This window comes from Notolepis coatsorum (genome assembly GCF_963971535.1).
Source record: "Notolepis coatsorum genome assembly, chromosome: 17".
Lineage (NCBI taxonomy): Eukaryota > Metazoa > Chordata > Actinopteri > Aulopiformes > Paralepididae > Notolepis > Notolepis coatsorum.
Window position 1 is genome coordinate 39,932,479 of NC_140181.1, and position 24,237 is coordinate 39,956,715.

Below are 24,237 nucleotides of genomic sequence, written 5' to 3' on the forward strand. Positions count from 1 at the left end.
TTATTTCGCAGGAGAATTTAATTTTTTTTTTTTAATGTACATTTTTTTTCATACTATTCACATTTTCAGTTGACTTGATACAGTTTAACACTTTGGGTGCCGGGACACGTCTTCTCACGTCTTTGCTGGCCATGCTAAAGTTGCCGGGGGACGCTGTACAGCAGGGCTGTACGTTAACTTTTTTTGCACATAGCACTGGTGCTACAGAGGTTGATAGTTTTGTAGCACAGGCCAAAATCTTGTAGCACGAGTATAAAACGTCTCTAAAATCTCTAAAAACAACCACAAGTAGTGCAGTTCATTACTTAAATAGGTATGTGACTGGCAAGGGACATGAATCTTGCATACAGGGCACACAAAATCCAAACTTTAACAAGAAATGCTTTTAGACAAATTCTTTCTTTATTTGCCCATAATGTAAAACAAAAAGAACAAGGACATAACCATATAACCGATATGAAGCAGTCCGAGACCAGGCAGTGCTGGTGTGGACTCAGATTACAGGGAAAGCTAGAAACCAACCTAGAAACACCTATAAACCAACATAACAAATAGATATAATGCATACAAACACCTGTACATATTTGTGGAACCAAATAAATAAATGTATTATTATTATTATTATTATTATTATAATTATTCGTGTGTGTGTGTGCGTGCGTGTGTGTGTGTGCACTGCACACGTGTCACAGTTCCAGCATCATGTCTGCTGGCCACTTTTTCAGATCCACACACACACACACACACACACACACACACACACACACTATTGCATTAATCAGAACTAAGTACAAGGAACTCTGCATGAATGAAAAGGGCTTTATAAATTAAATTAATTATTATTATTATTATTATTACCTTATTTGCATATTGTCTCGTTATTAGATAGATAGATTGATTGATAGATAGATAATTAATACTTTATTGATCCCGGAGGGGAATTTTAAGTAGCCATACGATGGAGTTCTTTTTACAGAGTAAAATTAGCGGCTTAAATTTAGTGAACAGCATTTCTTCCTTGGCGATGCAATATGTCACATTCATCTTAAACTTTACCTCACGGAGATCAGCATCATCCGCTCTGGTCGTGTTTAGTCAGCGAGTGCAAGAGGGTGCCGGCCCGCTCAGGAGTTTATTTAGCGTTGAAGGCATCCCGGGCAAGAACGTGTCGATGGGACGTATTGTGTTTATTAATGTTATCCCTTTTTAGGATATTGTTACCCGCGACAGGGATTCTCTGATCGGATCTTTTCCGGAGTCTCCCGGCACCAGTGACAGAATAATAATAGCTGTGCTTCCTCATTAAAAAATATCCACGGAAAATCATTTTCCCACTCTGCGTTATATCTGTACATCTTGTTAATCTTCTCCTTTTGTCTCGTTTCTATTAACGGTGGTCCCTCTCGGGCTCGTTTGGGGTTTGATCTTGTACTTCTTTTGTTGGATTTAATACCTTAAAAAAGCGCTTCATCTTGTCGAAGTCACCCAGTCAGTGTACATTGAGCTCGCAATTTAGTCGCAGGGATATTGTTCGCTAGGGATTATGGGATTTGGTTTTTGATTATGGACTCTACGCGAGACGGGACATTGTTTTTAATCGCACGAGACTACAAGTACCAAGTGGATAGCGTGGCGCTGTGGTCCATTCAATTTACCGTCACACTTTCTTTTTTTTGCTTGCGCCACGGGCCATCGCACCAGTGCTACTAAAGTCAATTCATTCATCGCACAGACTGACGTCAGTGTCGCACGTGCGATATATATGTCGCACTGTACAGGCCTGCTGTACAGCGTCCTTATATCAATATTTCAAAAATCTGCGATCGGATTCATAATGTCCCTCCGCTGGCCTGAGATCCACCAGCAGGACCCACTGAGCTCTCTGGCGGTTCAGGAGCGCCATCTGGTGGCCGATCGGCGCAACCGCTTAACAGGAAGCGCAGTAGAGGTTTTGCTAGACGTCCGTATTGCTTCCGGCCACTCGGTACATGTCCCGTGACTCTAGCTCGTCACACTACATAGCGATCGATTGCCAATAACTCGATAAACAACATGATTTGGACGTATATACCATTATACAAGCTGGAGATGGACCGGGTAATAATATATCCCATAATGATAAAATGTCTACTCGACGATGATCGCCCAACGGCGCGCGGAGACTGGGGTGAGTTTCAGCGTGTAACGTTACCGTCTTCGATAATAACTGATATTATCAACATTTGACCCACATTAGATGATTGGTATAACGCTGCCCACGGAATTATAAACGCCCCCTCGCCCATCCGGTCAACATCAGATGACGTGTAGTAACTTCTAGAAGTACGTCTAGTTGGAATTTTTTATATCGCGCTGATTGCCATCAAACTGTATTTCATCATCAATATAATGCATTTGGGGCTATATATCACGTTCTGGAGAAAGCTGCAGAAAGAGATGAAAACATACTTATACATTAGACCATACTTTACTATGAATATGTGAATGAAAAAGTTTAACGTTGCTACACAATGAACAATACATATAGGACTTTGAATGGGCCCTAATAATGGCAATGTAGCAATAGAATTTAAAAAGTTATAGCCCTGCAAAGAAGGGGACTTTCTCCATAGACAAATAGCGCTGGCAATCTATGGTATATCATTAATTTAACCTTAGGCAACCAAAGTGTTAATTTGGTTGCTGTACTGTAACTAGGGTATTAATTAACAAAGTAAAAAAAAAATTTACTTTTTAATTTTTAATTTCTTTTAAAGAATCGAAATGCAGATATGTTACTAACTTCCAGAACCGGAAGTTAGGAACCGGTTCCTAATTAGAACCGGTTTTTGGTGCCCAACCCTAGTCATGAGCCTGCGCTATGGTAGCCTACAAGTGATAAAATAAATAAAACTTCCAACTCGCGCAACGACTCGGCAACAAGTTTGAGTTTGAGACCCCTGATCTAGTGGGACTGTGCGTGATTACGAAACCTAGCCGCATTTCTCTGAGACGCTCTCTGATTGGCCGACGCCTGTTTCTACACTGGTTAAGCTTAGGCACTCTTCGAAGTTGGTTAAGGTTAGAGTTTGTCTTAGAGCGTGACGGCAAGTTCTTTCGACTGTTAAGCTTAGGCACTCTTTCGAAGTTGGTTAGAGTTTGTCTTAGAGCATGGCGATAGAACGCCAGATAGTTTGCAGGCTGTTTGACGTGGAAATGGGCAAAGACACAGCTCGAATTGGGCAAACGCGTCAGTGGCCAATCAGAGAGCGTCAGTCAGTGCCAATCAGAGAGCATCTCCGAGAAATGTGGCTAGGTTTCGTAATCACGCGGACTGTGTGATGACTCTGCTAATGGAAGAGTATGATCTGGGACTGTGTGTGATGACTGCTAATGAAAGGGTATGATGGTGGACAAATCATCACTGCACTGTTGTATTTGGCTGTTTGCCAAATATTGTAAGGTTGTGATCACCTTCATCTTGGGCATGATCGTGTTACCACTTAGAGTGGGAGATGATGATTATAATAATAACAATACATGACGTAAGCTAGGTGCCACAATTAATCGACTGAATTGAATAATTAGATAAAAAAATTATAAATTTTTAATTACTGCATCAATGCTTTGATACTAGTGGTGGGACTTGATTAAAAATTTAATCAAATTAATTCTAGACTTTATAGTTAATTAATCTAAATTAATCACATTTTAAACGCATATCAATATTTGATGCAAAAATGTACAATTCAAATAGATTTTGGTATACGAGTGAATCAATGAATATACATTATACATACGTTTAAGCAGCAAAATCTTGTTTATTAGCTACTACACAGACCAACAGTCGGATCAATGCACATTTTTACAAAGTGCAGCAATTTTAGAAATAATATATATAGCGCAAAGGACCTTTTCTCTTTTGAAAGGTAACATTCCGAAGTGTCACAATAAAGAAACATCACTCTCAAAAAACTGAGCGCTCTCCAACCGAACAAGACTCAGCAGCCGCCATCACCCCAGTCATCACACACATAATAAACCTCTCCATAAAACAGGGACACGTCCCCAAGGACTTCAAAATTGCGAGAGTAACACCCCTGCACAAAAAGGGCAGCAAATTAGACCCAGGCAACTACCGCCCTGTTTCTATCCTTACATCCATCTCGAAAGTCATGGAAAAAATAGTATACGAACAGGTCGAAAAGTACCTTGCGGAAAAAAAATCTAATCTACGAATTCCAATCTGGCTTCAGAACATCCCACTCCACTGACACATGCCTTCTCTATTTGAACGACCACATCAAGCAAGAGGTGGACGCGGGCAAATACTGCGGCATGGTCATGCTGGACCTACAAAAGGCCCTCGACACTGTCAATCACACCATTCTGATTGACAAGCTAAAAGCAATTGGTTTTGATAGTTTATCAGTGAGCTGGATACAATCCTACCTGGAGGGGAGAGAACAGATGGTGGAGGTAAACGGTACCCTATCCCCCCCCCCCCTCACAGTGAACTGTGGTGTTCCACAAGGAAGCATACTAGGACCGCTACTGTTCCTAATTTATGCAAATGACATGTCGTCAGCTTGTGACTGCAACTTGTTCCTGTTTGTGGACGACTCAGCCCTGCTGGTCTCTGACAAGAACAAGTTACAGGTTGAAAAAACCCTCAGCTCGCCGACAACAAACTATCATTGCACATGGGCAAAACAGAGTCCATTCTCTTCGGTTCAAATAACAAACTCAGCAAGACCGACGGCTTCTCAGTTACAGTGGGTGACAATATTGTCACAAGGAAAGATGAAATTACCTACCTGGGTTCCATCCTAGAGGCTAATCTTTCCTGTGACAAAATGGCATCCAATGTAATAAAAAAAAGTCAACCAACGAACTCGATTCTTGTACCGGATCTCCTCTCTGGTAAACAAGAATACCCTGAAGACTCTGGCAGGAGCACTCATTCAAGGGTACTACGACTATGCTTGCACCTCATGGTACCAAAGCACCTCAAAGGCACTAAAAACCAAATTACAAACATCTCAAAACAAACGACCTGACTCCTAGAACCCACCTCACCCCTGCCCACTTTGCCAACCTAGGATGGCTTAGAGTAGACGACAGAGTACAGCAACTTGCAATGGGCCTGGTCTACAAGATACACTACACGACCCAAGGTACCCATGTACAGTACATGTCAAAATACTTCCCAAAGGTCAGTGAATACCACGATCACAACACCAGAGGGAGCTCCACAAATCATGTGAAACCCAGATTCGGCTCAAACAAGGGACTAAACACGTTTCGCAATTATGCCACATCAATGTGGAACGCCCTACCCAAAGCTGTAAAGGAATGTGAATCACTACCCACTTTCAAAAACACTCTCAAAGAACACCTACGGGAGACTGCAATTCAAAACTGGCCCCTACAAATGTCCTAACCCAGTTGTACAGTAAAGACCAAGTATGGCTTTGTCAGTATTCCAATGTACAGTGTGTCCCCCCCCTACCCAACCCCCCCCCCCCCCCCCCCCCCCCCCCCAATGTACAGCCCCACCCCACCTACCCAACCTCCTCCAATGTACAGTTTCTATGTCAAATGTATGTCAGTATTCCAATGTACAGTGTACAGTGTCCCCCCCTACCCAACCCCCCCCCCCCCCCCCCCCCACCTCCAATGTACAGCCCCACCCAACCCCACCCCACCTACCCAACCTCCTCCAATGTACAGTTTCTATGTCAAATGTATATACACTCTTTTTCTGGATTTTTTTGTATCACAAACAGTACTGTATTTGCAAATCTGGTATGTCATAAATGTATAGATGTAGCAGTACTGTCTATCTGTATGTCGTGTGTGTCGTATGATGAATTGAAAATGGGGGACCCTGATGTAAAGTTGTAAACAAGACGAAAGTCTTTCTCTGGTCTGCATCCCCTTAACAATTGTATGTATTGAGCTGTATTGTACTGTACCCATTCTGCAATCTGTTAATAAACTTTTCAATCAATCAATCAATTAGCCCTTTTACACCAGCCAGGCTCCATGCTCGGAAAATAGTTGTTTTTTCCTCGCGAACCATGACGTCATCAGTGGGCGTGTCATATTCTAGGCTGTGAAGACGGGGAAAGTAGAGAGTCGGCATTGCACTCAACCGATTCATTCAACGGGAAGCGATTTGTGAGTACAATACACCATCCAACCAGAGTGGATAAAGAAATGCTCCAGAAATGAATATGCGTAGGGGAAGGCTTAACGAGTCAGCGCGAGAGCGCACACACGCACACACCATGATATCTGATTTATTAATGCCAAATAATGGACGACGACTGCAATTGGCACTTGAAAAGTGTAAATGATGGATTAGTCAGTAGTAATTCATGACAGCCCGTTTAGCTCAGCTGGTTAGTCCGCTGCCTGTGCAGCGAAAGGTCCCGAGTTCGAATCTCTTGCTTACTTTTTTTTTTCTGTAACGTTCATTAATTTATCCACTCTGGTTGATAAGATAAGATATACCTTTATTGATCCCCTTGGGGACATTCAGGCATCATAGCAGCATGGGGGATGGGGGGGGGGGGGGGTACAGGTAGTAAAAACAACACAAGCAGTGTAAACAAATAAGTCAATATAACTGACTATCTATCTAACTAACTGAAATATACAGTATTCACAGTATCACAGTATTCACATAAGGTGCAGTATGCATAAGGTGGTGTTATTGTCCTTTTTGGGACACCAGAGTGGATAAATTATTTAACGTTACAAGAAAAAGAAAAGTAAGCGATTCGAACTCTGGACCTTTCGCTCCACAGGCAGCGAACTAACCAGCTGAGCTAAACGGGCCGTCATGAATTACTACTGACTAATCCATCATTTACACTTTTCAAGTGCCAATTGCGGTCGTCGTCCATTATTTGGCATTAATAAATCAGATATCATGCTATTATGTCATGTTCTACAGTAGGACTTACTACATGATACCCATTAAAACAAGTCATTCAAATAATAGAAGCATACTTTGCTGAAATAGAGCAGGGGTCAGCAACCTTTTTGACATGGAGTGCCTGTTTGAAATATAGTTGTAACTAGTGTGCCTCAACAATATTCCATGCATCGTAATTTTTTTTCTCTCATAATCAGGAATTTTTTATGATGATTTTTACATTATTACATCATTATTGTTATTATTAACAATATTATTATGATGGTTGTATCAACCCTAAATCTGAGTTGGGGGGGGGGGGGGGGGAATGCAATGCAGACAAACAGCTGCATACAGTGGACCATTTCACTCACATTTGCCCATTCATTTTTGGACACATCACACACCATCGGTGTGTGTACTGTACGTGTGCTGTCACAGCTCCACCTACAGGTCTAATGGAGAACACCAGGATGTGAATGGAGGGTGAATGTGAGGTATATTGTGTAAATAAGTTTTGATTGATCGCAAGACTACACTGTAAAAAAAAATTATAATAAGTTACCAGAACTTAAAAATATTGAGTTCAGTTACTGTGCATTAACACTTTGACTGCCGGAAAACGCTTTAGAGCGTCATTCCCGGCCATGCTCAAGTTCAATATTTCAATATTTCAAAAATCTGCGATCGGATTCATATTTCCCCTCCGCTGGCCTGAGATCCACCAGGAGGACCCACTGAGCTCTCTGGCGGTTCAGGAGCGCCATCTGGTGGCCGATCGGCGCAATCGCCAAACAGGAAGTGCTATGGAGGTTGTGCTGGTCGACCATATTACTTCCGGGCACTCTGTTTGGCTCACGGGACTCGATCTCGACACAATACATAGCGATCGATTGCCAATAACTCGATAAACAACATGATTTGGACATATATACTATTATACAAGCTGGAAATGGACCCGATATTTCTACATACCATAATAGGTAAATGACTGTTCCACGCTCATCGCCCAACGGCGCGAGGAGGATACGGTAAGATTCAGCGTTATTTTTGATCGTATTCCATATAAACTGTTATGATGAACATATCACCCACACTAGATGAATGATATAACGCTGCCCACGGAATTATAAACGATCCCCCGCCCATCCAGTCATCATCAGATCATACGTAGATCATTCTAGAAGTACGTCCAATTGAAATCATCAATATAATGCATTTGGGGCTATATATCACGTTCTGGAGAAAGCTGCAGAAAGAGATGAAAACATACTTATTCATTAGACCATACTTTACTATGAATATGTGAATGAAAAAGTTTAACGTTGCTACACAATGAACAATACATATAGGACTTTGAATGGGCCCTAATAATGGCAATGTAGCAATAGAATTTAAAAAGTTATAGCCATGCAAAGAAGGGGTACTTCTCCATAGACAAATAGAGCCGGCAACCTATGGTATATAATGAATTTAACCCATGGCACCCAAAGTGTTAAGGTTTTCAGTTTTCAATCCATAATAAGTTAACAGAAAAATAAGTACACAACCACATTATTTCAACCTAATAAAACGATGTTTATTGTCATTGTTTTAAGAACACAAGTTGACTTGGTAATACTCACATTTTGAGTAAAAAAAATGGCTTTTAACATGTGCAATGTTCAATGAAATAGAAAAATAAATAATAATGTGTTGATTAATCCCACTGGTTACAATGGTGACCGTAATAATGTTTTTGTTATAAGGCTCTGCAAATGTTACTGAATGATGTAGCAATGTATTTCCAGCTAAATTGAAATAATAAACAAATAAAGGGTCTCAATTAAATATGTGGTAGTAAAAATAACCTGTGGGAGGATTTCAACAAGATAAATGTGACAACAGTGCAAAATATTTCACTATAATATTTCAAAGCAAAAAAAAAAAAAAGGTATATATATATATATTTTTTAATGCTGCCCCCTGTGCCTATGCCTACCCCTGAAATAGAGTAACAGAGGTTTGAACACACTGAAGTAAAAGTTTTGTGTACTCTCATTTCTGTTTAGTGGTTGCCAGATGCCTGTTTTTATGTTCCATAGCCTAAAGTCTTATAGTCATACAGGTCCAAAGTTTATAAAAATCCCATGGAAAATTAGTGTTTCACAAAGGTTTTTGTAATGTGTGTACCGGCAATAATTCAGTGTGATTATCCAAAATCACTGAGCGCCCGTCTGGGATCGCTTTCGGAGCAGACGCTCCTTGGCTACAATGGTGGTCAATCATTTTCGCCATCAGCGGTGACTGGTCACTGGTCAGTTCAGGACCGTTTACAACCGGACGTGGTCACTCGTCCGACCGGCTTGTCAAATGGCGCTCGCCGGATGTTTCGTCTTGTAACTCGAGAATGGAATCACGCAATTGGTTGAGTGGGGTGACGATCGAAATACTGCAAATTCAACTTTCCAACAATGTATTGGTTGATCGGCGAACACGCAGCCCAGAGCCGACAGACGAGAGCAAAGTGCTGCGACTTGCAATAAAATGCGTAATGTCTTAAAACTTTTAATATTTCTGTAGTTAATTAATCGAAATTAACACGATAAAGTCCCAGCCCTAGTTGATCAATTTCATTAGGGCTGTACAAAATGGACTAAATCTTCTCACAATGTGGGCAATTTCATATCTCAATGATGTACAACACAATATAGTATGTTTTGTCTATACGAAATAACCGCATACTTCATTACTACTTTCAGTGTGAACAAAATACAAATGAAATGAAATACACCGAAAACATCTCTCACCTCAGCATCTCTTTCTACTGTAGCTTTCACTTATCTTGTGCAAAACCAATATTTTTGTTTTGCCTTTTTCATCAACCTGTCGGGGCTGCTCAATTATGGCATAATCCTAATTGAAACTTGATAATGGCCCATCCCTACTACCTGTGTTCCCGTTCTGTCTCCCATGTGTCCTGTATCAAGCCTGCATCCTGTCATTAAACAATGTGTCCTGTATCAAGCCTGCATCCTGTCATTAAACAAACAATGTGTCCTGTATCAAGCCTGCATCCTGTCATTAAACAAACAATGTGTCCTGTATCAAGCCTGCATCCTGTCATTAAACAAACAATGTGTCCTGTATCAAGCCTGCATCCTGTCATTAAACAAACAATGTGTCCTGTATCAAGCCTGCATCCTTTCATTAAACAAACCAGTGTTGGTTTTCCCTGGTTACCTGCCTTCTCTGTCTCTCTGCACTTGAGTCCTCTACCGCGATCATGACAATACAGTATTCCTCTTGGCTCTGCCTGCTGCAGCTATCTGTTGCGGAAAATTCAAAGCGCCATAAAAGTCCTCAACAGTTTTCCATCTTAGAAGGAGCTGTCTTAACACTTTCCCCGGCAATCGCGTTGTACGACGTGTTTCAAGTTCATGCGAATTCTGCCAATCCACGGCGTACGACGTTATTGAGATCATATTTCATATTTTCGCCATGGTATTCATATTTCCCTCACGGAGCCTGGTCTGATGCTGTGTGAGCCGGCACAACTCTGCAGTGCTTCAATACTGCCCCCTGGTGGATGATCGGCGAGTTGCCAAACCGGAAATGGCCGGTTGGATCTCGGTGCGTCTCCTAAATGCGTCCGGCCACTCGCATATCGTCGCGGGACTCTAGCCACACACCGTGGATATGGATCGCTGCCATAACTCAATAATCTACATGATTTGGGCGTGTATTAGTATTATACAAACCGGAAATGGATCGACTCGATCCCCATCAGATAACTGGGATCTTTTTGCTCCAGTCTCATCGCCCAACGGTAAGAGGAGGCTGACGTTACTTTCAGCCTGTTTGTTTATTATTATCCATCCAAACTGCTCTGATCTATATATCACCCATACTACATAAAGCATTTAACGACGATCACGGAATTATAAACGTTATAGTAATGTCAATTTAGCAATACAATTTAAAAAGTTATAGCCCTGCAAAGAAGGTGAACATCTCCATAGACTTACAGTACTGGCAGAGAATGGTATAAGATGCTGAAAGTGCATGGCAGGGAATGTGTTAAGGGTGAAGATGTTTTGTAATACTTTAGTGGGAATTAATCCTATGTTTTTAAGGGGAAATTCTGTGAAACTTAATGTCTACTAGGACCAACCTTTAGTTTTGTGAGGCTTTGTATGGCCCCGTGTGGTGAAAACCCCTGGTATTGTCCTTGATGCCAACATTCATGATCAGTATGTTTACTAGGGCTGCTCCCTCTTTGATTGGTTGTTGGGGTCTTAGTCAACTAACAATTTTTAGTTAGTGGGTGGTGCTCTTGAGTGCCATTCCACTTGTATTTTCAGCATCCCTTATTTAAACCAATTCACCTCAATTGGGGTTAGGGTTATCTCAAGCTACACCCTCTTTTCTTGACCTTCCAATGACAACTGTTGCCTTCCTCAGTCGAACAAAGAAAATGATTCCGCCTTTTCTTGATCCTCCTATAAAAACCTATGCTTTCCTCTGTGGTCAAACTAAGAGCAGGCGGAGATTGAGCTCACTAGCATCTTCTGGTTTCAATATGCAACGCTACTCATGCTAATGCAGTTCCCTGGGGCAACAGGGCTGTGTGCATCGCTGCCCCCACCCTCTGGAACTCTGCCCACTCGCATCAGGAACTCTGATTCACTATGTCAAATGTTTCCCCTGCAGAACCCTGGAGCGTGCCACAGCTTCCAGAGCCAACCCCTCAGTTTACCACACAGCGCTAAAGGGAAGAGGCAGCTTAAAGGTAGGTCCTCTGCTCAGACTCGGCAACATGCAAGATAGCTGGTGGAATTGTCTAGAATCTGAACTACGCTGTGGTAGAGGGCTGTCACTTTTTATTGAACATGTAAATCGAACCTGGTAAAATGTTAAATGTCTGAACTGCAATGATTTTTCTGCAATTTAAAATGTATATTAGTTCATTCATATTCAGGTGCCTTGCTCCACACAAGTGTTGTTTTCGGCTTCTCTGTCTCCTCTCTGCCTTGCTGCTTGATTGACTGCTGAGCACAGCAGAGGCGGGAACTGTTCGAGTTAATCCAAACTGATCAAAAGGCACAAACCTTGCTACAGGAGATATATCCACCATTATCAAAAAAATATGTCTGCCATCTTATCAATCATGACATTCTTTTGCCAGAAATTAGTGCATTCTGACTGTTAAAATAAAATAAGTGTTGCCAGTAGCTCTCTGGTTGTGGTCCGATTACACAAAAGTTCTAACTAATGCTCTTACTTTTGGAATCATTCAAACTTGATATTGGGAAGAAGCACCAGCCCTACTGCGGTAATACAAATACAACCTGGCATTCAGTAGGGATGTCCCGATCCGATCACGTGATTGGGAACGGGGCCGATCACGTGATTTTCCGAAGATCGGGATCGGCAAAAAAAAAAGAAAAGAAATCAGGATTTTTTTTTTTTTTTTTTACTTATTCTATTTATTCAACAAACATGACCATGTTCACGTCTTAAACTCATACTGAGGCCTTAGTTTTGGTTTTAAATTGCATATCATCATTCATTTATTTATTGTCACACAGAGCAGAAGAATTTTGCCAAAACAAACCAATAGTATCCAGCTGCAGAACGGCAGACCAGCCACACTCTCAGACCCAAACGCATTTCCTTTGATTTAATTATACATCAAATGATTTATGTCAAGGATTGCAATGCCTCGCTTGAATGAAGTTAACTTTTTTTTTTGGATCGGATCGGGAAAGATCGGTATCGGTAGATACTCAAAATCACATGATCGGGAGCAAACAAATTTGATCGGGACATCCCTAGCATTCAGGTCCATCCTACAATTTTCACTGGCACCACCCATGCTGAAAATGTGCTGCAAGATATTTGTATAAAAGGGTTCCACCAAATGGCAGGTGGTAATGTGAATTTCCATAATGCCACACATTAAAAACCCATGCATCTCTTCCTGTATGTTCTGGTTCTAGAGGTGAAAGACTACCACAGGGACTTCCTCCTTCCCGTCACCGCCCAGCCTTCCCAGCATGCCTCGGTGGCAGCGTCCCTGCTGGAGCAGCACACTGCAGAGCTGAGCGCCGCTCAGGAGTGGGAGAACGAGTGGAAGAGCCAGGGGCTCCTCTCCCGCCTCACGCCAGAGGTCTGCTTCCTCTTACAGTCCAGCAGAATGTCCATGCGTTACCAACACACTGACATTTATAAAAAAATAATATGTATATGAAAGTACTTTTTCATAGATATTTTTATTTTATTTGTTTGAAAGAGTGTTCACTGGAATATAACAGTTAATTGCATGGAACTCCCCTGTATCAGCCTGGCTCTACCTACAGTACTACAGTATTTAGAAAACTTTTATTTTAATTTTGAGTTATTGATTTATAGTTTTAGCAAAAGGCAGGAGAGTCATTAATTTATAGCGTTAGCAAAAGGCAAACATTTTGTAAAACTAATCGTAAATGTATTAATTTAACTAACAGATATATCTTGATAGTAGTTGATTATTAAATAATGCCACACCTGCTTGTAAACTAAATGTGTTATGCATAGCATGGCGGGTTTAGTATCAACAGAGCCAGGGGGACACTAACAAAAGATCTGATTTAAAAAGACCTGATAAATCTGAAGATCATTGGCCAGCTTTTGTTGACATTTTCCCATGTTCCCAAATGTGCGATTGATCATAAGGTTATTTTCGCAGCTGCTAAATAGCCAAATAATGTTGTGATACTAAACACATGCATAAGTCAGGTGACCGTAGCCTAGACAGTGGTGCATAATTAATTACCGACAGTGAATTGGAAAACGGATAGCATTTCATAACATTTTCAAGCCAAAGCGGTGATCACAAGATTATTTTTGTGCACACATGTTTGTTAGGATTCAAAATTACGTCCAGTAAACAGCTGACCTGCGTGATGATCACACAACTTTGTTTAGAAAGTTTGGTTCGTCTGTCGATTGGCAACGTGAACCAATACAAACGGTAACGATACAAACGACAACAATAGATGTGAAAGTGCCCCTAGTTTACATGTGTATCCCAGATCAGCTCTCATTCAGGATAAGCCGCACCTGTAACCCGCTGCCCTTCTTCTCCCCTACCAGGAGTACCGGTCCAGGAAACGCAGTCGCCTACAGAAGCGCATCGAGGAGCAGCTCCGGGCCGCTGCCCAGCCAGACAACTCCCTCTGCGCCCATCGCTCCGCCTCTGACCTGTCGGAGCTGCTGCAGTCCTTCAGAGGCTCCACCCTCAGTGACGACGTCCTGGCCAAGGGCACACGCTTCACCCACACCCAGAAATTCACCTTTACTCAGGTCGGTAGCCCGCTGTGGCTGGACAGTAACGCCCTGGGTCTTTGAAATGGGATCATATTGTGATGAGTTGATGAGTAATTGCTATCTTGATATTGATGACAAAATGACTTAAATTTCTCACAAAATGAGATCGGAGGACTTTTTATGGAATATCATTTCAAAATGACAGTTTTGGGTTTCCACTACCATGCTGTTTTGAACTCTTTTGTTTATATTCACATTTCCACCCAAATAGTTTTCTATTGTTCTATAATCTACAAGCTGAATGCATTTCCTACCTCATATAATCTTTGCAACATCAACATGGTTACCAAAATGAAGTTGAACTTTATAAATTCAATTAAAAGTGTACTATATTGAAAAGCAAAAGTAACCAGAATTACATTAAAAGTATCATTTAAATATATTTAATCACATCTCAAGTTATCTCTGTGTAATAACATACACTAACTACAGTTTAATGGGTTTAAATTTAACTCAACTTCAGTATACCTTCTGAATATATAAAAAGTATACTAACATATACATAGTATAGTTTCAGATCATTTATTTTTTTTACAGAAGATCACGTGATAGACAATTTCCGGAGACATCCTTTCTACTGTGCACTGTAGTGCCAATTTCATCAACTTCAATTGATATCTCTGATTTCTCATGTGTGTGTGCGCGCTGCAGGAGCCTGAGAAGGCGGCCCAGCAGATGGCGGCAGCAGCCAGCTCTCTGCCCAGCGGGCGGCAGTCGGAGGAGGACGTCCAAGCGCACCAGCAGGAGGAGATGGCCTCCCTCCAGCAGCAGCTGCAGCAGCTCTCCCTGCACATGGAGCAGCTGGCTGGAGACATGAAGCAGACCACTGTCACTGTCACACAGGTGAAAACACCCACACGCTGCGCTAAGCTGTATGGCTCATTCTCATCTAATCCCACAATGCAGCACCTCGCCGCAAGTTGGTACATTGGTGTGGATGGGCCATTTGTTTGACATCATGCTGTGAGCTTTTCCTATCAGTTCCCCACCAACAATTCATATGGAATTACTTCTTTCATAGTAATTTTCCTTCATACTTTTTTGCCAGTATGATCATGAAATAGATATTAAATTATATTCAAAGTAGTCTTAAAAAGTCTTAAATTTAACTTGTTGAAACCTGCAGGAACCCTCATTAAGTGATGTACTGTATGCAGTTTCAGTGCGTATCGTCATCTCCCTTGTATTTTCAGCTCTTTGGTGTGTGTGTATGTGTGTGTTGAGGTTTGGGATGAGCTGAAGCAGAGAGAGGTGGGTAATGCTGAGAAGGAGGAGAGTGCGCGTGTGAAGAAGCAGACCATTGACCTGCTACCGGATGCTGAGAACAACCTAGCGAAGCTGCAGGTAGGAGAGCTCTGTCCTCTCCATGTCTTTGTTCTCCCCATGTCTCTGTCCTCTCCATGTCTCTGTCCTCTCCATGCCTCTGTCCTCTCCATGCCTCTGTTCTCTCCATGCCTCTGTCCTCTCCATGCCTCTGTCCTCTCCATGCCTCTGTTCTCTCCATGTCTCTGTCCTCTCCATGTCTCTGTCCTCTCCATGCCTCTGTCCTCTCCATGCCTCTGTCCTCTCCATGTCTCTGTCCTCTCCATGCCTCTGTTCTCTCCATGCCTATGTCCTCTCCATGTCTCTGTCCTCTCCATGTCTCTGTCCTCTCCATGCCTATGTCCTCTCCATGTCTCTGTCCTCTCCATGTCTCTGTCCTCTCCATGCCTCTGTCCTCCATGCCTCTGTTCTCTCCATGCCTCTGTTCTCTCCATGTCTCTGTTCTCTCCATGTCTCTGTCCTCTCCATGTCTCTGTCCTCTCCATGCCTCTGTTCTCTCCATGTCTCTGTCCTCTCCATGTCTCTGTCCTCTCCATGCCTCTGTTCTCTCCATGTCTCTGTTCTCTCCATGTCTCTGTTCTCTCCATGTCTCTGTCCTCTCCATGTCTCTGTTCTCTCCATGTCTCTGTCCTCTCCATGCCTCTGTCCTCTCCATGCCTCTGTCCTCTCCATGCCTCTGTTCTCTCCATGTCTCTGTCCTCTCCATGTCTCTGTCCTCTCCATGTCTCTGTCCTCTCCATGTCTCTGTTCTCTCCATGCCTCTGTTCTCTCCATGCCTCTGTCCTCTCCATGTCTCTGTCCTCTCCATGCCTCTGTCCTCTCCATGTCTCTGTCCTCTCCATGTCTCTGTCCTCCATGCCTCTGTCCTCTCCATGTCTCTGTCCTCTCCATGTCTCTGTCCTCTCCATGCCTCTGTCCTCCATGCCTCTGTTCTCTCCATGCCTCTGTTCTCTCCATGTCTCTGTTCTCTCCATGTCTCTGTCCTCTCCATGTCTCTGTCCTCCATGCCTCTGTTCTCTCCATGTCTCTGTTCTCTCCATGCCTCTGTCCTCTCCATGTCTCTGTTCTCTCCATGCCTCTGTTCTCTCCATGTCTCTGTCCTCTCCATGTCTCTGTTCTCTCCATGCCTCTGTCCTCTCCATGTCTCTGTCCTCCATGCCTCTGTCCTCTCCATGTCTCTGTTCTCTCCATGCCTCTGTCCTCTCCATGTCTCTGTCCTCCATGCCTCTGTCCTCTCCATGTCTCTGTTCTCTCCATGCCTCTGTCCTCTCCATGCCTCTGTCCTCTCCATGTCTCTGTCCTCCATGCCTCTGTCCTCTCCATGTCTCTGTTCTCTCCATGCCTCTGTCCTCTCCATGTCTCTGTCCTCCATGCCTCTGTCCTCTCCATGTCTCTGTCCTCTCCATGCCTCTGTTCTCTCCATGTCTGTCCTCCATGCCTCTGTCCTCTCCATGTTTCTGTCCTCTCCATGTCTCTGTCCTCTCCATGCCTCTGTCCTCTCCATGCCTCTGTTCTCTCCATGTCTCTGTTCTCTCCATGCCTCTGTCCTCTCCATGTCTCTGTCCTCTCCATGTCTCTGTCCTCCATGCCTCTGTCCTCTCCATGCCTCTGTTCTCTCCATGTCTGTCCTCCATGCCTCTGTCCTCTCCATGCCTCTGTCCTCTCCATGCCTCTGTTCTCTCCATGTCTCTGTCCTCCATGCCTCTGTCCTCTCCATGTCTCTGTCCTCTCCATGTCTCTGTCCTCCATGCCTCTGTTCTCTCCATGTCTGTCCTCCATGCCTCTGTCCTATCCATGTCTCTGTCCTCTCCATGTCTCTGTCCTCCATGCCTCTGTTCTCTCCATGCCTCTGTTCTCTATGTCTCTGTTCTCTCCATGTCTCTGTCCTCTCCATGTCTCTGTCCTCCATGCCTCTGTCCTCTCCATGCCTCTGTTCTCTCCATGCCTCTGTCCTCTCCATGCCTCTGTTCTCTCCATGTCTCTGTTCTCTCCATGCCTCTGTCCTCTCCATGTCTCTGTCCTCTCCATGTCTCTGTCCTCTCCATGTCTCTGTCCTCTCCATGTCTCTGTTCTCTCCATGCCTCTGTCCTCTCCATGCCTCTGTTCTCTCCATGCCTCTGTCCTCTCCATGCCTCTGTTCTCTCCATGCCTCTGTTCTCTCCATGTCTCTGTTCTCTCCATGCCTCTGTCCTCTCCATGTCTCTGTCCTCCATGCCTCTGTCCTCTCCATGCCTCTGTTCTCTCCATGCCTCTGTCCTCTCCATGCCTCTGTCCTCTCCATGCCTCTGTCCTCTCCATGCCTCTGTTCTCTCCATGTCTGTCCTCCATGCCTCTGTCCTCTCCATGCCTCTGTCCTCTCCATGCCTCTGTCCTCTCCATGTCTCTGTCCTCTCCATGTCTCTGTCCTCTCCATGCCTCTGTTCTCTCCATGTCTCTGTCCTCTCCATGCCTCTGTTCTCTCCATGTCTCTGTCCTCCATGCCTCTGTCCTCTCCATGTCTCTGTCCTCCATGCCTCTGTTCTCTCCATGTCTGTCCTCCATGCCTCTGTCCTCTCCATGCCTCTGTCCTCTCCATGCCTCTGTCCTCTCCATGCCTCTGTCCTCTCCATGCATGTCTCTGTCTCAGAGATGAGGGAGCTGAATTAGTTTTCATCAGACTATATTCTACTGATAAACTAGTCAGTAGATAACTGAGTCCAATAGAAGGCAACATACACATGTTCCACACACAAAAAAACAACATAACACAACATTATCATAGAACATTCTTTAATAAAGACAATTCAGAGATAAAGGCGACACAAGAGCTGAAAATAGAAGTTCGTTATGAACTAAAAAAAAGCCGTCCATGGTTCTCATTACAGGTAGTGGGGGTCTATAGGTTAGAGGGAATACGTGTTGGTATTAAAGGAGATCTTGTCTGTGTGTGTGAGTGAAGGCTCTGGTGGAGGGCAGTGCCAAGCGAGTGGTCAATCTGGCGTCTCAGTGGGAGAAACATCGCGCTCCACTCATCGACGAACATCGCAGACTCAAAGAGCTCTGCAGCAATCGTGACGTAAGTCGTTTCTATTTCTAACCAGATGACCATTTCAAAGATAATTCATTCATTGTGCGTACAGTTATCCCCTTTCGTGACTGTGATGCAAGCCTTGCTTGAATACGCAGTCACTGATTCCACGGTACTAGCTATGTTAATGTGCACCACATAACATAGCTAGTACCGTGGAATCAGTGACTGCGTATTCAAGCAAGGCTTGCATCACAGTCACGAAAGGGGCTAGCGTACAGTATGCTCCAAAGTATACTAACTGATTTGCAAAGTGTGGAAGTTGATTGCGCCCGCGTGCGTTCCTCTTCCCAGGTGGAGTCGTCCAAGAAGCTGTCTGAGATCAAAGATCTTCATGACAAAATCCGCCAGTCAGCCGAAGAGGCCAAGAAGAAGGAAGGACTGTATAAACAGCTGGTACTGAACTGAATTCATAGAGGAGGACCTTTTAATACTAACTAGCCCAACGGGCTTTGTACCATCTCTACTTACCAGTTCAATTACAGTTACCTACTGCAAATAATCTGTTTTCAGAATTCATTATGCTAATGCCCCAAAGACAATTAATTAATTATACGTACAGTATGCTCCAAATAAAATTTATGAATTATACGTACAGTATGCTCCAAAGATGTTCTGTTCTGCACAATGCATTGTTTAACTTTAGAACACTTCCAAAGGTACAGCTGTTTTACTGTGTGTGTATCATGTCACGTGCCAATTAGATAACGGAGTTGGAGAACCTTCCTAAAGACGTCTCCCGCTCTGCGTACACTCTGAGGATCCTAGAGATTGTCGGCAACATAAAAAAACAAAAGGAGGAAATTACAAAGGTATGTCGAGAATGCAAATCATGAAAGTCCTTGATCTGATTAGGCTCGTTGTAGGCAACAAAACGCAGAAGTCAGTGGATGAAATTGTGACGAGCTCTGTTTCACAAAGGTATTCATTCTGTACGCCTGTTTGAGACGAGGTATTTCAAACGTGATTTTTGGTGTAGGTGGTCTTTTATTTCATTATGTTTTTTGAAAAGAAAATATATGGTAATAAAAAATAAATAAGGGCGGCTGATTGGCGCAGTGGGCAAGGTCGTTCATACTAACACAATTGGCAAGTGTTAGAGGGTGGGAAAGCCGGTGGGTGGGGATTTGACGTTGTGGACAGCGACTCCTACAGGTCGGTTTGGTGACGCCGGTGCGACGGAAGCAGGAAGTGACAGGGGCAGCGTGAGCCTCCCACGCGTTACTCCTCGCCACTGAGAGTTCGAGCTGCTGCGGTGAAAAGATGCAACAGGCTGCCTCCTCGTGTACCGGAGGGGACACGTGATGCAAGGCTTCAGTCCTCAATACAACCGAAAAAGTGGATACAAAAAATAATAATAATAATAATAATAATAATAATAATAATAATAATAATAATAATAATAATAATAATAATAATAATATAATAATAATAATAATAATAATAATAATAATAATAATAATAATAATAATAATAATAATAATAATAATAATAATAATAATAATAATAATAATAATAATAATAATAAGACTAAACAACGTGGCAAGGATCTGTAAAGGATATAAAATTGTGGTTTAGCCTAAAACTAAAAATGGTTTATCAATGATGGTTTGAAAAAGAGGCTGTGCCTCTCTCTCTCTCTCTCTGTACATTAAATTATTTGAAGTAGCGTTACACTATAAAAACTCACTGGATAGTTGATGATAATAAATATTTCACTTCATTAGCAAAAATATTGTAAAATTAAGTCTGCTGTAAGCTATTCTCCCTCTCTTTTTGTGTTTTGTGTTTGTGTGTGTGTGTATATTGTTTTTTTTTTACTCTTTATTTAAAGTTTTTTGAGCATTTACACGTACATAACATTAATGAGACAACCACCACCACTAAACAAACACTACATACCGTAATTCCTCTAATAGTGACCCAGGCTTGTATTTGCTTAAACTGTAGCGGGTACCAGGCTTTTATTAGGAGGAGGCATGTATAAGAGAGAGGCCTATATTTCTAATTTTCAAACGGATCATAATGAATAAATCAACATTTTGTGTCAGTTTGAACCCAGTAAAATGTACTGGGTTCATTTATTGAAACCAAGTACTGTATGAAATAGTAAAAAGTGCAATTACAGGTGGTCACTGGTCATTTCAACGTTTTCAAAGTGAAATCAAGTAACTTTACCTTAGCAGCTCAGTATGCAGCTCAGTATATTAGTAACCCGGCTTGTATTAGGAGGTCGGCTTATAATTGCTTAGCTCAAGAGCGCACCCGGCCATTAATAGAGACCCGGTTTGTAATTGAATACCGGTCACTATTAGAGGAATTACGGTACATGACATAACATTAGTGCATGAGAGGATGCTGTTTTCCTTCCTAATCAGACCGGTCCATTCTAGTCTAAGCTGTGGGGCTCTTCACTCGCCCATCAACCACTTATACAGAGACCACTTCAGCCAGCGTCGGTCGTGAGACTTGGCTTTCGTTTTCAGGAAGTATGTAATTTTCTCCATGGAGTGTATTTATTCCACTATTTCCTTCCATCTCTCTTTGTCTGGAGGGATCTCTTTGAGCCAGCTCCTTGTTATGGCCTTTTTTCCCGCCAGTGTCAAGATCTTGAACAGATTTTCTCAGAATCCATGCTCATCTCGAGTGTCTCTGCCTTGTTGTCAGCTTGCAGTGCGTTGGCTAAGCTAGCGCTTTCGTTAGCACCGACATTAGCCCCTTTCGAGACTTCGTCTTTTTCATGAGTATTTTTCCTGCTTTTCCTTCTCCCACTCATCTATCTTTCAAACTTGTAAATAGGCAGTCATTGAATTATTTAGTGGGAGAATTGTGATTTGCCCGGGAGCTTTGTCTGTCTATGCATCTGCACCCTCGGACAGCATACCGGAGTCCTATCGTGTGTGTATAAATGTACTATAGGCTACTCTTTTTTACATGGATTAGGCGAATTGGCTTTAACAATCCTGATTCCTGAGCTACTTTATTCAAAAGGGAGATATTGTGTATAGCCAATATATAAAAATGTTATAATCATATCTCCTGTGCTGGCACAAGCATAGCCCCTTTCGTGACTGTGATGCACCGAGTGAATACACAGTCCCTTATACCTTCATAGAAAAATACCACAATTAACTCTGTCTCGCTTTTCTCTATCAAAACGCTCCTTGTACAAGTATCGCAGAGAAATGTCAAAGGTACTCGCAGTTGCACAAGGGTTTCGGACAGACAAACGCTAGGGTTTGAAAGCTCGGTGTTGCTAATAAACATTTAAAATAATTTTTATAAACTGGTCAATGATGCATCAGGCAGCCAAAGACGGAAATAAAGCCGTTTTGAGCAGTTTATAAAAAATATTTTAAATGTTTATTAGCAACGCCGAGCTTTCAAACCTAGCGTTTGTCTGCCCGAAATCCGTGTGCAACTGCGAGTACACTTTTTTTTATCTACTTTTTCTCCTCATATTTTTCTTGTACTTTCCTCCCATCCCAATTTAGTCGTTATGCCAATTCCCCCCTCCCCTTCCTGGTCGTTGCGCGCATTTGCCCCCTACTTGCTGGTCTAGGGAGCCCTGAAGTCTATCGCATGCTTCCTCCGATACATAGGAGACAGCCAGCAGCCTCTTTTCACCTGGCAGCGAGGACTCTCATTGGGTGAGTGTAACGCGTGGGAGGGCACACTTTTTTTTTGTATCTACTTTTTCTCCCCATTTTCAATTTTTTCTCCCTTCCCCAATTTCGTATTGTCCAATTCTACCCTCCCCTGTCTCAAACGTTGTTAGGCCATGCCTCCCACAAGCCGGCTGCAATGTGGACGAAGCCTTGCATCACGTGTCCCCTCCGGTACTCGAGGGGGCAGCCGTCGCATCTTTTCACCTGAACAGCGCGATCTCTCAGCGGCGAGGGTCTGCGTGGGAGGGACACGCCGCTCTCGTTGCTTCCTGATTCTACTGCGCAGGCGCACCAACCGACCTGTAGGAGTCGCTGTCCACAACGTCCGATCCCCACCCACCAGCTTCCCACCCCCTAATACTGCCAATTGTATTAGTATGAACGACCAGCCAAGCTGGTAGCAACAGCGAGAGCTGGGCTCGAACCCAGCATCTCCTGCGTTGGTGGCGAGCGCCTTGCCCACTGCGCCACCTAGCCGCCCTTAGTAGTTTTTTAAATCTAAAGCTAAAAGGTTAATTTTGTTCCCTGTTTTTCAGCATTTAGCTACAGGCATGGATACATTGTATGTAATGATAAACAATGTCATAGTAACAGGTGGTTGTTATATTATTTCAAGTAGCTATAATGAGTCAATAGATAAAAGCAGTAATGGCATGTAGGTTACTCACCCTACTCATGTACAGTAGGCATCCACACTACACAACATTTATAGACATGAATAAACGTCATGGCTAATCTACTCTGGGTATTCAGTAGGTGGTGTCAAAGAGGCAACTACCCATGTGACCTGAGGATACTAGTAAAACATTTTGAAATATTAAATTGCAAATAGAATAAATTGTTGGTGATTTTTCTGGTAAATTAATCATTTCGATTAATCGACTAATCGACATATTAATTGATAACAAAAGAATCCTTAGTTGCAGCCCTAGTTGTGTACAATAGCTTTTTCTTTTCCTTGTTAACAGACTTTGTCGGACACCAAGGAACTGCAGAAAGAGATCAACAACTTGACAGGGAAACTGGACAGGACCTTCGCTGTCACAGATGAACTGGTCTTCAAGGTAGCACACGCAGGAACATGAAATGTTGAAAGAGCTCAAGAGTTGAAAGCTGAGACCCTAAGGAATCATTTGAGATACAGCTCAACACTGTATGTCAAACCTTTCTATCTATTAATTTGTAATACATGTTTTGAATCTCACCTATTCAAATTATGAAAACTGAGTGTAGAGGGGCTTGGGACATTATGTAATCTACCTATAATGACCATTCCCATGCTCAGGTATGTGTAATAATATTTCTGGGTACAATAAAAAAAAGAATGTACCACTCGAGAATTGAATGGTTGAAAATCATTCCAAAAGACTCACTCCTTTTAGACCTCAACACCTTGAACACTTTAGAAAAGTTTATACTGTGATTTGATATCAATCACCTTTGGAGAGGTTAAGAGACCCCTTTGGAAATCGCCATGCTAGTTTCTTCAGTCAAAAGTTTGCTTAACTTAGGAACAATGTTTAGCCCCTTTCCTGGCAAGCTAGCATGCCTTGGTTGCCACCTATGGATTCACAATCTGTACATGATTGACTGTACATGATTTCATATAATATTGCTAGCCTTCTAGAGCCCATTAAAAATGGCTGGCCTGCTTACTGGCCTGATGGACGTCAGAGGGTTATGAAATTATTTGGCGTAAAATAAATAATTGTTTTCAAAGGCATTTCACTTGGCATGAAGGTTTCTACCTCTATTTTTTTATGTTCAATAACATTCACTTGGTTATTCTTAGTACGGGATGCCGTAACGTATATGCTAACATAATAAATGTTTTTTATTTCACAATTTCCATAGGATGCCAAGAAAGATGAATCCGTCCGCAAGTCATACAAGTACCTGGCTGCCTTGCATGAAGTATGTCCCGC

At 42.7% G+C, this 24,237-nt stretch overlaps 1 protein-coding gene across 2 annotated transcripts in view; it reads left to right on the forward strand.

Annotated features, from left to right (window-relative positions):
- Nucleotides 1-24,237, forward strand: part of ccdc22 (CCC complex scaffolding subunit CCDC22) — a 71,400-nt gene that overhangs the window by 35,706 nt on the left and 11,457 nt on the right. For both annotated transcript variants that reach the window (XM_084332865.1, XM_084332864.1), the window contains exons 5-14: nt 11,597-11,675; nt 12,886-13,055; nt 14,021-14,230; nt 14,906-15,097; nt 15,479-15,598; nt 18,516-18,632; nt 18,939-19,040; nt 19,349-19,456; nt 23,281-23,376; nt 24,167-24,226. In XM_084332865.1, the coding sequence (XP_084188991.1) occupies nt 11,597-11,675; nt 12,886-13,055; nt 14,021-14,230; nt 14,906-15,097; nt 15,479-15,598; nt 18,516-18,632; nt 18,939-19,040; nt 19,349-19,456; nt 23,281-23,376; nt 24,167-24,226 (1,254 nt within the window). The remainder of the gene's footprint in view (nt 1-11,596; nt 11,676-12,885; nt 13,056-14,020; nt 14,231-14,905; nt 15,098-15,478; nt 15,599-18,515; nt 18,633-18,938; nt 19,041-19,348; nt 19,457-23,280; nt 23,377-24,166; nt 24,227-24,237) is intronic.